General features: G+C 38.0%; 2 protein-coding genes across 12 annotated transcripts in view; one reads left to right on the forward strand and one right to left on the reverse strand.

Annotated features, from left to right (window-relative positions):
- LOC136343174 (leucine-rich repeat-containing protein 27-like) overlaps window positions 1-13,510 on the reverse strand; it is a 77,238-nt gene that overhangs the window by 49,891 nt on the left and 13,837 nt on the right. The window lies entirely within an intron of this gene.
- The window catches only part of LOC136343171 (uncharacterized), an 83,188-nt gene that overhangs the window by 4,007 nt on the left and 65,671 nt on the right, over window positions 1-13,510 (forward strand). For all 11 annotated transcript variants that reach the window (XM_066289702.1, XM_066289706.1, XM_066289708.1 and 8 more), the window contains exon 2: window positions 8,348-9,091. In XM_066289702.1, coding sequence (XP_066145799.1) covers window positions 8,639-9,091 — 453 coding nt within the window. In that variant the 5' untranslated portion in view covers window positions 8,348-8,638. The remainder of the gene's footprint in view (window positions 1-8,347; window positions 9,092-13,510) is intronic.

Consider the following 13,510-nt stretch of genomic DNA (forward strand, 5'->3'; position numbering starts at 1 on the left):
CCTACGGACACGGGCGATGCGACGTTTATACGAAGCTTTTTGCCCGAAATCGTACGCTGATTTACCTGTTGAACAGTGACCTATCGCTGGACATCCTATAGTGTAAAACAATACGCGTATATCTGATCCTCCTTTATCTTCCAACATAGTATAGGTATCAAAACATTTTATACGAAATTCATTCCGAATTTATAAAGCTGGAAAGTTCGCATAGGAAAAAAGTATGTTTCTGGAAAAAAATTTTTCGTCGGCGTTGCGACGCCAGGCGTCGCTTGCTAAATTTAAATTTAGCAAGCACTTGTTTTATCTCGCGTGTCCTTCTGTAATGTTGTGAAAAATATTTTCGTTCTACCTAACCGGCTTTGGGCAAAACGAGCAGGATTGTTCAGTTTGAACAATCCTGCACATCAGCGCGCTTCCAGTTTCTCCATCTCACGCCTTAAGTCTTAAATTAGGGCTTCTTATGAATGGCAAAAGTTTTTACACTTTTCTCCCAGTAAATGACGTTTTCACATACTTTGCGACATAAACTTTAGCATAATGTAAAAAAACTGTTTAATGGAAAGCAACTATGTCATGTCCCAGAGACGTTCAGAGTATCCCTATCCAGGTATAATAGTATTTCATGAAAAACTTGTAAACGTTCTTCTATGTTTATTCGGCAGTGTACATGTACGTATAACATGGAAATGATCGTAATTGCTACACCTGGAGGTGCTGACCAAAGGACCTTCCGGAAATGTGTCTTGAGCATGCATTTATATATAGGGTCCGCCATGTATATGGAGTAATGCGATAACTTTTTACATAATTTTTTGATCAAAAAATATTTCAAGTTAAAGTTGGAAGGCTAATTGGTTTGTTCCTTTGTGATGACGTCGAACTCTTTTTCGACTCATAACAGCCCAATTTTTCTCCCCAAATATGACCCTGTATTTCTGACTTGTTTTACGGAGTCTACACTTAGTCGAGCGCACAAACATATCAAATTTTATTGGGGTTAGATAAGAAAAATTTCGGGAAAAACTTATTTTCCTTATTTTATGAAAAAAAGGATCAATTCACTGAAAAAAGCAGAACAGCAAAGACGGCCTGTGTACTCTTTAAATATCACGTAAACAGCATTCTGGAAATTCCAATGTTTAATTTGCAAAAAAAAACAAAACCTATTTTTTGCTTGTCGATATGACGTATCACCTCAATGGTTTTAATCATTTTCATTCATACGTACATTGGTATTGCGAAAGAGGTACGCACAAGTGTGCGTAAGCTATGCATAAGATGTTTGTGCTACGTGAGTTTTGCCTTGTTTTAAACGACCACCTTTCTGTTCTTCCTTCACCACACAGTAATATTAAAAAATGGTACCTCTGCAAAGTACCACCGTGCGACATTTTCTAGGTGATTACTGCATTCAAATTGACGCCTTCTCGCCTAATTTTTGAGTTTTAGAAAAAAATATTAACGATCGCAGGGGGTCAGGTTGGGACTGCGAGGGGGATATGATGATAATTTATCAGACTCATCATTCATTGGTCGTTCAAATATTTCCTGCCTTAGGGCTCCTGTTTGTAGTACGAAGACAGAGTTTCCTGAGTGTAGGTATGTTCCACGTGCTTGATCTCAAGTTCTTTATGGTGTCTCTGTACATATTTCACGATGTTGTGGTATTTTCGAGCGTACCCTCAGCTAAGAGAGTCCGCTCCACCTCACAAACAACTGCGTTTATTAATTCTCCGGCAGAAAATTGTCTCGGTGCTGTCTCGACCGAACATGTCACAGTAACTTGCCATAACAGGATTGTCCCTATTGCATATTGTTTTCACCACTTGATGGAAGATAAAAAAAAAACTCCCCTCGTGTTTACTTTCCAGGAATCTCAGTGTTTCCAAGCGTTCTCCTTCTAACTTTCCCCTCGTTCAGCTTTTCCATTATCTGGAACTAGATTTTTAAAATCTTATTGACAAAAAGTCTTATTGGCAGTTGGCGCCCCCCATGAACTTCCAACCTTTTTTCAAATTAAATTTCCTTTTTATTCACAGCTTTTCTTTCCAGTAAATCTGATAGTTTTAACAAATCTTAATATTTTTCTGTTATTTCTCAACTCTTTTCATTCATATTTCTGACTACTACTGTGTCGGCCTGTTTGAACTCACAGTTCGTGCTTGCTCTGAATCTAACACGTTTTTGTAGCATTTAAAATTTCTTTTGTACTTATAGATTTATCTTGACCTAAAATACGTGGTTTTTCCAGCTTTTCTCGCTTGTAATTTTGATTTTCACTTTCTGTTTCCGTGTCATCTCACACTGAAAATCTTTTTCTAAGCAACTTCTTGCAAAATCTCCCTCTAAGTCTTTTCGTTATTAGGAAGTCGTTTTTCTTGTGTATCTCAACAGTTTTTCCAATGTTTCTAACAACTCAATTTTTCATTCAAGCGCAGCGCCTCATTTTCTCAATTTTCCCTCTTTCCCAAGTTAATTCAGTAGTTTTCCTGCTATTCTTCAAGGATTTTTTAATTATCACGCTTTTTTAAGCTAAAATTTAAAACTTCTAAAATGTAGACAGGGATGATCGAAAATTTAAATATTCACGGTGGCTCAAAAACGTGTGTCAGTATGAATAATTTTCATTTTGTTTCTATTTTCCTTCCTCGCTTTTTGCATTACTCACAAGCGTTCAAGATTATTTATATATATATAAATTTTCAATTGTATTTCGAAATATTCAAGCAAAAAAAGTGTTTTAGTATCTTGCTCTTCAAAGTTTCGACCAAGGTTGTCCCCCTCTTGCTCCTCCGCGCCAATCCCATCCAGACCAAATTTACGGAGTAAAAGTATCCGTTATCCAGGGAATTATACAGCTTCATAAGAAGGTCTATATCCTACTTACAGAAAGCTCTTTCATCCATCTTCCATTTGTCACTTTGGGTCACGATCATGTCTCTTGAACTTGGCAATTACATCTGTAGTTACTATCACCCCTGAAAATCAATAATTCCGTTCTACATTTCGTTTCCGCATTTTCAGTCGTTGTTCCAAAACCTTTTATAAGTAATTAAAGTGAATATAAAGCACTTAAAAAATAGCTTGAATGAGCACGAAACAGAACAAATTAGATATATTTATTTAAGATAAGTTTGAACCTGCAGGCTTGCCCCCAGATAAGAAAACTTATTTATCCAAATAGAGTCCAAAAGCGCGCTAGAGAAATGCTCCCCCCAGCTTTTCTCTCTTTGGAAAATTTCATTTTATGGGGAACTTCACCCGCATTACACTAGAAGTAAGTGGTGACAAGTTATTTCATGTCTTGCTTGTTATCAGTATGGTACGAAGAGATTGAAGTGATCTTACAGGGGCTTAAATGTAAGCTGCTTACGGGGGTATGTTTGCTGTATCGAATGCTGCTGTAATTTCTATTTCCAAAAATTTTATTCAAAGACTGCATAACGTGCAGGAGTGAGCGGTGACCCGAAACCGATTTCTATGTCAACGAGGAGTCACTACCCGTGACCTGGATTTCTCAAGATTAATGATTTTTGAGAGGAAACCAGAGCCAAAAGATATTAATCTCTGATAAATGTATTTTTAGTAGAGCTCCTAATGACCCTTTACGGATGCCAGTTGAACGTTCTACTCAAACTGAACATCTTTGGCTGAATTGCTCTTGGACAGTGCGCGCCTGATTTTATACTCTTTTACACCTGAATTTGTAATTAAGCCGTACCCCCCTGAAAATTCTGAAATTTTCGATTTTTTTAAAACGGAAGATGCACCTCGCTCAGTTGCGTTTTCAGGCCCCGCTGAAGCGATCTATGCTGATGCTTCACTCCAAATTCTTCCAATTTCTTGATTTTAATAAAATGGAAAAATGTGATTTGTCCCGCAAGCAAATCGGTGGCGTAATTATCTTTTAAGACATTGACGATTTTCGGGATTTAGGGCAATTATAAGCGACGTTATTGACTTAACTGCATCCGTCTAAAGATAGTTTAAGTACCGCTCTGAGGGCTATTTCCGAAGTATCGAAAAATTATATTAACCAAACAGCTCATGATTACGATAATATCTCTTACATTAGCCTAATAACACAAATGGTCAATTTCATCTTGGTAATGGGTTAATCCATTAACCTTTTGTTTCAATGTTCAGTTTGAATTAGTGCTAACTCGAGCCCTACGTGTACGACCTCCGCTATAACGCTACGCATTAATAGCTTCATACTGTCGATTCAGAATTTCAAGGGAAATTGCTCGTAATTAATCTGGTTATGCCAATTAAGCTCCTTTCAATTTTATATGAAATTGGGGTGAAACTCCGGAATATCTTGTACAAATTACGGATTCTTGATTCGGGGTCATTAAAGCGATACCATCCCTCCGACAGCAAAGTACAGCATCTATTGTTCAGTATGAAGACAGGGATTTGAATCAATTGATTAGTAATTCTAACACTTTCAATCAAACAGCCTAATCAGCCGCCACTGTATTTCATGCTGTTTCAGTTCTGACCTCAATAGCTTAACGGTTACGTTACATCTCCGTTGGAGCTCCAATAATGCCTCTATTGATGGATGTAACAGATTTCAATATTCCTGGGAAACCAGAAGTTATCCGAAGCCATTTTATGGGGACAGACCGTATGCTTTTCAACTCGATTTTGGGAAATCCAATTTTTACGATTGAGCAATTCTTATCAATATTATCGGAGTTAAACTAGAGCTTGTTTGTGTGGGTTTAACCGAGTTTTCATTTATTTCGTGCTATTTTTAAGGATTTCTTTGTGAAAACTCATTTATTCGAGCGGAAGCGGTCGTTTGTGAAGAAACACGATACGAAGTTAGTGTTAAACGTCTGAATTGAGAACACCCAAAAAAGGCGTCGATGCCAGGCTTGCTGGTTTCCTGCAAATAGGAAGTTATCCAGGCCAGAGTCAAATTGGCTAATTCCAGGGCGCGGAAAGTTTTAAAATGCTTCTCCAGGCCGGCTACGGAACACACTCGAATTCTGGACGGAATCCGCTGAAGACTTTACCCGTGACGTCCTCCTAATGGTGGCATCGCCCCCCAACTTACCGAGGTCAGAACGCATCCACTACTGTGTTAAAAAAATAAGTTCTCATTTGAACTTCGCGGGTAACGTAAAATCATGAAATTGTTTTTTGCACGTTGGTAACACTGTCCGCGATGTCTATGCAAAGCTCCACGTCAATATATTCAATTGTTTTTGTCAACACACGAAAGCGAGCTTTTCGATTTTTACTGGGTCTGATTTTGCTGAGCAAAGAATTTATTTAAAGTTTTAATTGCGCAATGAATATCCTGCCGCGGAAGCGTCGAGGGTGTCGCAGAAGGCCTCCGGGGATACGACCATGAGAAGGGGAGGGGGAGGGGAGGGGGGGGGGGGCAATAATTTCTGACTATCAGGAGGTCGTCTAAGCGCATCATTTCGGGAGGTGAGACGTGGACATGTGCACACGCCTCGCAAACAACCCACGAATCGAGCGAACATCGTGCGGAAGGTGCAAAAAAAGGGCAAAAAAACCGAAGGGCCCTCAAAAGTCAAGGTCATCTTAACAGTGTTTTTTCGATTATCACGGCGTCGTCCATTATGAGTTTCCTCATCCAATTCAAACTGTTCAACGAGGAACGTTACTCGAGGGTTATACGTCGTTTGCATGGAGCTAATCTCCTCGTAAGGTCAGAATTGTGGGCCGACAATCCTTGGTTTCTGCACCTCAATAATGCATCGTCCCGCACTGTGCTGGTTCACCGGGAAAATTGTGCCTCGACCCGCATTGTTCCATTACCGCCCTATCCGCCTGATTTGGCATCGTTGGACTTCTAGCTGTTCGACAAGATCAAAAGACCGCTCCGACTCGATTTAGGATATAAAAGCCGAAGCGAAGAAAGTATTGAAGGCCATCCCGGAAAAATACTTCTCTGCCTGTTTAGAGGATTGGAAGAAACGATGGCATGAGTGCATTGTGTCGGACGGGAAGTACTTCGGAGCCGATTAAATTTATTTGAAAGGATAAATAAGGATTTTTCATTTTATAAGGACTTTCACAAAGAAACTTTATCTTTTCGTCACAGTATGTAAACTGTCGCTGAGTTATTAGTAATTATCTTCCGGTCTTCCGGGACTTAGATTCCTTTAAAATAATCTGCTCATTGTAGCCTTATTCTACGGCCTAAGGTGCTACACAGCATTTCAAAGGCATTGCCCAGAATAGTTTACGATCCCACGAAATTGTCGCCGAGCTCTATCTCTTTCTTTTTGACGCAAAATAGCTTTTTTCTTTTAGATGAAAAGAATGTACAGCGTGGTCCACATTTCGAGGCGCGTCATTGAGATTTTGAAAATTATAAACGATACGAGATCGCTTAAATTGAGGTAAAGTTGCACAATTTAGCGCCTCAATGTGATACTCCATACTCGGAAGCATTCCGCATGCTTCCGGCGGTATCCAGGAAAGCCAGAATATTGCTATATTATTTTTATTGTTGCTGACTTCATCTGAAGAGCCATTTCAAAACAAAAGTCACTTCATCGTTATTACTTTTTTCAAGATCCCTTAGCATATTAATTTTCATTTATTTAGCAAAAATGTAAACTTTTGAATTATTATCATTCCACTTTAGATAATTTAATTATATCCCCAATTTAATTTGTTTAAAATTAAATTTTTGAAATTTTTTTATCATTGCAAATAGCGTTCTGAAGGTAATTGAGCAATTCTATTACAAGCGTAATATGTTTTTAACCGTTTCTCGTTTTTCAAGTGATGAAAACATTTTATTGCACTTTAATAATAATTAAAATTAACTTTATAATTTACTAAATAGATTTGGTAGAATGGCAATTCGACATTAAACAATTCGATAATTGTTTACTAATTTTTTTAAAAAGCAGATCGGCCCGATCCATGGCCACTTGCTTGTCCAGATTTGGATTTTTTTGTTTAAATAACCATGATCCCTACCCATTTGTAATACTTCATAAAAAACTATTCGTTTTATCCATTTCGTACAATAAAATCGTTTGAAAACGTCTATTACGCGAGCCGAAAAAACCGCAACGAAGACCAACCTATGCTAAAAACGATACGTGGAAGAATGATAGATAGTCAAATGCATTTTTTAAGACGGTATTTTTATCATATCTACTGCTTTTTTTGTTGTTGTTATGCGTTATTGTCCTTAGAAGGACAAAAGATAATAAAATACAGGAAAAAAGAATCCAGGTCCGTATTTAAAAAAATTCAGCTGATAGTAGGGGCTCAAAAGCCAAACGTCGGATTTGAAATTTCCCCCTACCATCTCATTGGGACCAAAAAGTGGCGTTTACAACAATGACTGTTTTTTTATAATAGTTGTAATAGTGGCAAAAAGTGACATTTCTTTTGCAATATCTCTCTACACTAAGTCAGGAAAAAACCGAAATGATATACAAAGCTTTTGTTGCTTCCGGATGCCTCCGGAAATATCCGGAATATTTCAAAGTGCGGAGCGGCGTTTTCTTGATCACTAAATCGCACAATTTAATCCGAATTTAAACGACCTCGTATTTCTTATAGTTTCCGAGATCCTAATGATACGCCTCAAATCTGGACCATTGGACCTTTTGTTGAGTGATTCCGCCCGAAAGTGTTGTCTTACCACTCAAGATGGCACAGACGACAGAAATGAATTTCCCACCTCGGTAAAATTCCATTTTCCAGTTCACCTATCGGCTAAATAATACTCTAGAACATGCGAAAGTTCAAAAACGAACTATTGAAGTATGAGCTGAAGTGCAGTCGTAAATTAAAAGGTTTTACCTCGTACAACTGAAAATGTGTGTTGCAGGGCCAGAATACCAAGCTTCGCGTACTTGGTTCCCCATGCAAAACGCTATTTTCCAGTCGTGCTCACTTAAATAAGTGGTTCATTATATGACACTAAAAACGAGTATTTCTCGAACTGAACTAGAAATAAATTGTTCCCCAAGGATGCGCGAAAATACACCGAATATGGGAATATGGATTTTCCGTGTTGCGAACTCCTAATTAAGTTTATTGTCTAATAATGAAAATTATGGTTCGTTCCACGTTTCGAGATGTATTTTCCAGTGTTCTCATGCTCTGTCGTGTTCGGTTTTGGTTCGCTCGAGAAACGGTCACGTACGCACGAGAAAACGTCATTTCCTGGGCTGTTAAGCTATGTCATGCGAGCACGTCGCAGATGCAATAGCACAGAATTCTTTTTTTGGGCGGAGGCAACTGGACATAAAGTTACGAAATCTCATATTTTAAGTAACCCATATTTATTGAGAAACATAGGTTAATATTTATTTTTTTTATTTTTCAGATGAAAATGGCGGCCTACTTCCTCCCCGGAACATGATACCATGCAATCTCCGCAAACCAAAATTTAACCGTGTCAAATTTAAACTATTTCTCTTTGGCCTTATCCTGTAACCTCTTCAAGCAATAACCCTTAGCCTAATGTCCAAATATGTCTAAAGAATTAATATTAATAATCGATTTAGATACTATAATCACGTCTAATTCCCACTTCCTCCACAACGGACCACTTTCGTTCAGACTATGATATTGGCCTCACATTTACTCCATTTCATCCCTCCCCGTACCCGGTAAAATGATAAACTTTGGAGAATCCCCGTTAAAAATAGTTTTAATATTGGCAGCTCTATTTGTCCAGGTTAATACACTCGAGCGTGATTTTCCTAAGCCCATTCAAGGAAAAGTTTATTTGGCAATCGCGGTTCCATCTTCCGGACAAAGTTTCAGTAGAGCTTTCAACAAAACCTTAACAAATATCACACAAAATCACTTGTTCGGAAGCTTCAAGAAATTTTCTTACAACATTAGTTTGGAGCCACTTGTGATCGAACTCCCTGAAAATGGGAGCTTTAATAGTTTTCTTTTGGAACATGTTTGCGACATGTTCGAGGGAAAACATGTTATCGCCGTATTGGTTTTGGGATCATCTCCAGCAGCGTTTACAGTTAGTCTGACGGCTAGTCATGTTGGAATTCCCGTTTTATGGGCAAAGGGCCAAAGCGAGTTCTTGCCAGGGTTCAGAAGTTCGGTAAGTGCACACACTTTTTATTGGAAGTAGATTTTCGTGCTTGCCTTCAGATATGAATGTTCAGAGGTTAACTATTCGCTCTTTTCCTTAGATAGCGTCCACTTTCTAGTTCCAGCGGGAGCCCCCTTAATCTAGATTAGTCCGAGATTAATGTCCCCGTCCTAACTTATAAGATATATCATGGAGCTCGCTTCGGCTCACTGACTGGGACATGGAAAAATATCGCTTAACTCTCACTAAAACCTCCAAAAACTGAATTCTAGTTACATCAATAAGTTACAATTAAACAATTCATTTTTACAATGAATTTGAAATGAAAGTGTTGCTCAGAATGTGAAGTATGATTTTAAAAAATCATAAAGGAGCAGTGATTGATCAGAGTCTAACATTTAAAATTCATATCTGCCTCTAAAGCGAGGGTACCCTATTGAATTTTTTAAATAGATTTATTGCCCTCAGGTGCGCTTTAGAACAATTTTAATTTTCAAGTTTTAAATTGAAAGACGGTGATGTCGCACAGTGGATGCAAATCACTTCAAAATCTCGCTCAATTCAAATCCCATTTTGAGATATGCCTAATTAAAATAATGAACTGCTTAAAAAATGTGGTCGCACCACTGACTTTTCTCGCGCGGGGGTAGCTCCAGAAGTGCCCGACTTAACGCTTAAAGAAAAAAAATTGGAAAATATTACATAACTTGTTGACATAGTATTCTTTGAGGTTAGCACACCTTTTACAGGGATTTTCTTCAGCTTCTTTGAACTGTTGATAGTAAGGAGATTCGAATGTTTCAAAATAGCCACCAATCTCGGACTCCACCTCTTCATTATTCGCAAGTTTCTGTCCACCCAGCCATGTTTTCAAGTTTGGAAAAAAAAATCTGATGGGGCTAAATCTGGCGGACAGGACGGGCGAGGAAAGTTGATTGATTTTGGCCTTCGTGATGACGGGAGGGCGGACTGGCGCGTCGTCTAGATGAAACAAGACTTTCTTTTTCGCCAAATGCGGCCATTTTTTCCTAATTTCTTAGCTCAGTGGGTCCAATAAATTTGCACATTCTCAGTTTATTGTGTTTCCTTTAGGGAGACAGTAAATAAAAATGATCCCAAGGGCATTCCGACAAAGTAACGTTATCACCTTTCCTGCAGATGGAACGATTTTCTCCTTCTTTGGAGTCGATTTTCTCCTTTGAGCCCTTTGTTTTGCCTGCTCTTCCACTTCAGGTATGAAGTAATGGACCAATGTTTCATCCATAGTTATGAATTGATGCAAAACATTGACTTTATTGTTGAGAAATGTTGCCAAGCACTCCCTTGAATCATCCCCCCGGAGCACTTTTTGATGAATTTTGAGTAATGGCGGCAGCCGTCTTACGCACAGCTTTCTGATATCGAATTGTTCGATCAAAATGCGACGTACGGTACTCTTTGAAATGTCTATGTTCCGGTACAATTTTGGACATTTTCGCTATAATATCTGCAGCGGTCAGATCTGGAGTGTCACTGGGTCAATGACTGCGGAGGTCGTTTTGGCGGCTCGTACGACCGCGTTTAAACTCTGCTAACTGCCATTTTAGAGTGATTAACGAAGGATCAGATTACTCCAGATAAGAATCTGTCTTCGCTTTGATGTTGGATGGATTGAGACGTTTAAAATGGAAGTATTGAATCGCGAATCGATGATCAACTTTTTCCGTGTTCACAAAGTGTCTGAAAACGCTCATCAAAAACGACTCCAACACAAACACTAATCATCGAGACACCCTCACATTTCAGACATAAGCTTCGCAAGGTTAAGTGTTAGTAATATGCACAAATTTTTAACAAATATGTCGCCATCTATACGTCAAGTTGGTTACTTCTGAGATTATTCTCGTACACGTGTAACACAAGCTTCCTCCGTAAATTTGAAAATTTGAAACGCCACACACACCGGAATCAAAGTGTGCAAACAAGCTAAAAATCTCGTTTGAATAGTGCCCAATTCTTGGAAACTCACAATTCTCTTGGAAATGGAGCTACATAATTCAATTTTTTACAGAGCCATCATCCAAGCTATTCCTACGAATACCTCCATTTTTAAAATCTACATTTAGACTCAACTAAAAATGTTCATTTTTAGTTATGTGGTAGATGTAATTAGATCGTTCGGGTAAGTTGGTAAGTAGCTATCGTTCTCTTTGATTCGATTCTTTGCTTAAATGAAGAGGAAGCAGTAAACCTGTTTTTCAAATGAAGTAATTTTAAAAAGATTTCGTTCGTTCAAAGAGAATGGCAATTGCTTCTTTTGTGTGTCCATTCTTCGTTAACGGCAGATGCAGCATTTGGCAAATTAAAAAATTTAATTAGCTTTTAATCAACAAGTTAATAAAATTTAATTTAGTGCGCTAACCGGAATGCAATGTAAACTAGTTAATTATGACTTTAGTATGACTGTGTTTAAACATTAACTTAATTTCATTGATCCATAAGTATGTACTTAGCGAAGTCCTAGAATATTTTACGCCCGAAATAAAAATTGAAGGAATTAACTACCGAATCTGTTGGGTTTAGTTTGGGGCCTTCTCCCAGTCTTCTCGATATCACGACCGTTAATGGGAGTGAAAGTTTATCCTCAATATGTCTCCATGGAAAAAAGTATTTAAGCAGATGTAACGAGATTGAAAGAGGAAAACATGAACTCGATTCGATATAAAACGGATTTTTTACGGATTAAGCGGGGCGAGGGTCGTTCACAGCGGCTCCCCCGAAAATACCAAATTTTTGCACAATTATTAAATCAAAAATTAGACAATTTTTTAGATATTTGACAACTTACGACTTTCAATTTGACCGGGAATAACATCAATTTCAAAAGTTTTGACGCTAAAGATCCAGATATTTTTGCGTGTCCTAAACAAGGATGAGTTTAATTGGAAACGCTGCAGGGCTGAAGAAACCCCAATCTTGACATTGTAGACATCCCTGTTGCCGAAGTCAATGAGGGAGATGAGTTTCTATGCAGGATAGAAATGAGAGGTCATAAATCAGTATGTTGGTACTCTTTTACTCATCGAATAAATCCAGATTTCAGTGAGATCGAGCCGAATTGTGGTGTTCTCACAATCCAAAATTCGAATTACGTAACATAATCAGAATAAATTTCGCAGCGACGAGGGGCGCGAGTTTTTTAACATTCCAAAAATGGAATCCATTTGATCAATATTCTGCTGATTTTATTAAGCCAAAAAACAATTTCGACGTCTCCATTAACATACAATAAATTTTCCATGGGGTCAATTTGTACTGTTCCAGGAATAAATTTTTCTAGGTTGCATAATTAAATTACTCTCCACTTTCACAGCGAGAAGACAGACGATGGAAGAAAAATGTGAACTCTTGAGAGAATATACTTTTCGTTTTATTATCTCACGGACGAATAAGTAAGTACAGAGCTTTGATATTTATTTGCTCTATCAGCGAGTAAATGGTATTGAAGCGAATAAATCATATAGAGCGCGTGTAAAAAGTATCGCAGCGCGTTCGTTGCTGTCATAAACCTGATATTTTTGAAAAATGCCTAAACATGTATGATTTTGTCCTAAAAAGGGCATTTAATGCATTATATTTGACGTAAAAATTTTTCACCCCTAACCAGCTACTTGTATTAATTTTTTATTTTTAAATGGAAAGGTACACATTGCAGTATATCGCATGAAAGGTAGTTCAATAAGGCGTACAACGGTATACTCAGAACTAAAATTGGATCTACAGTTTCCATAAAAAATATAATATTATTGTATACGAAATAAAGTAACTCACTATTACATCGAACAAAATTGAAATTCCTAAAACAAACGGTCCATTTGGGCACAAGTAAAAATTTGTCAATGACTCAATCATCCCTCGAACTCTTATTTAATTATCTAGTATTGCTTCTGTTGTTATTTCTAATTCTGTTTGAATTCTAAGCTCTAAAACGTCTAAATTGTGTGATCTATTTTTTATACAGTCCTTTTTAATTAGCCCCACGAAAAATCGAGAGGCGTAAGATCTGGAGATTGTGGCGGCCTTTTCGTTGCGTCTCTTTTACCAATCCATCTCCCAGGGAAAGTCTGGTCGAGACACTCTGTCGCAGCCACAGTATAATTTGGTAGTACATCATCTCGTTATGTGTACAGCAAATATTATTTGTTACTTCTTCCCCATTTTGTCCAAGAACAATTGTGGCAATTGATGGAACTATTTCGTTTTGCCATAAATGCAAGTATGACGCGTTGTTTAAGTTCCGCTGTGTGAAAAATGGACCGACGAACTGGTGGACGATTATACCCATCCATACATTGAGCTTTTGCGGATGTTGTGCGCGCAGAGTCTGCATCCAGTCCAGTAGGAACAATAATATGGATGAATAGATCCATTTGACCAAAACGTTGCTTC

This window comes from Euwallacea fornicatus, chromosome 13 (assembly GCF_040115645.1).
Source record: "Euwallacea fornicatus isolate EFF26 chromosome 13, ASM4011564v1, whole genome shotgun sequence".
Lineage (NCBI taxonomy): Eukaryota > Metazoa > Arthropoda > Insecta > Coleoptera > Curculionidae > Euwallacea > Euwallacea fornicatus.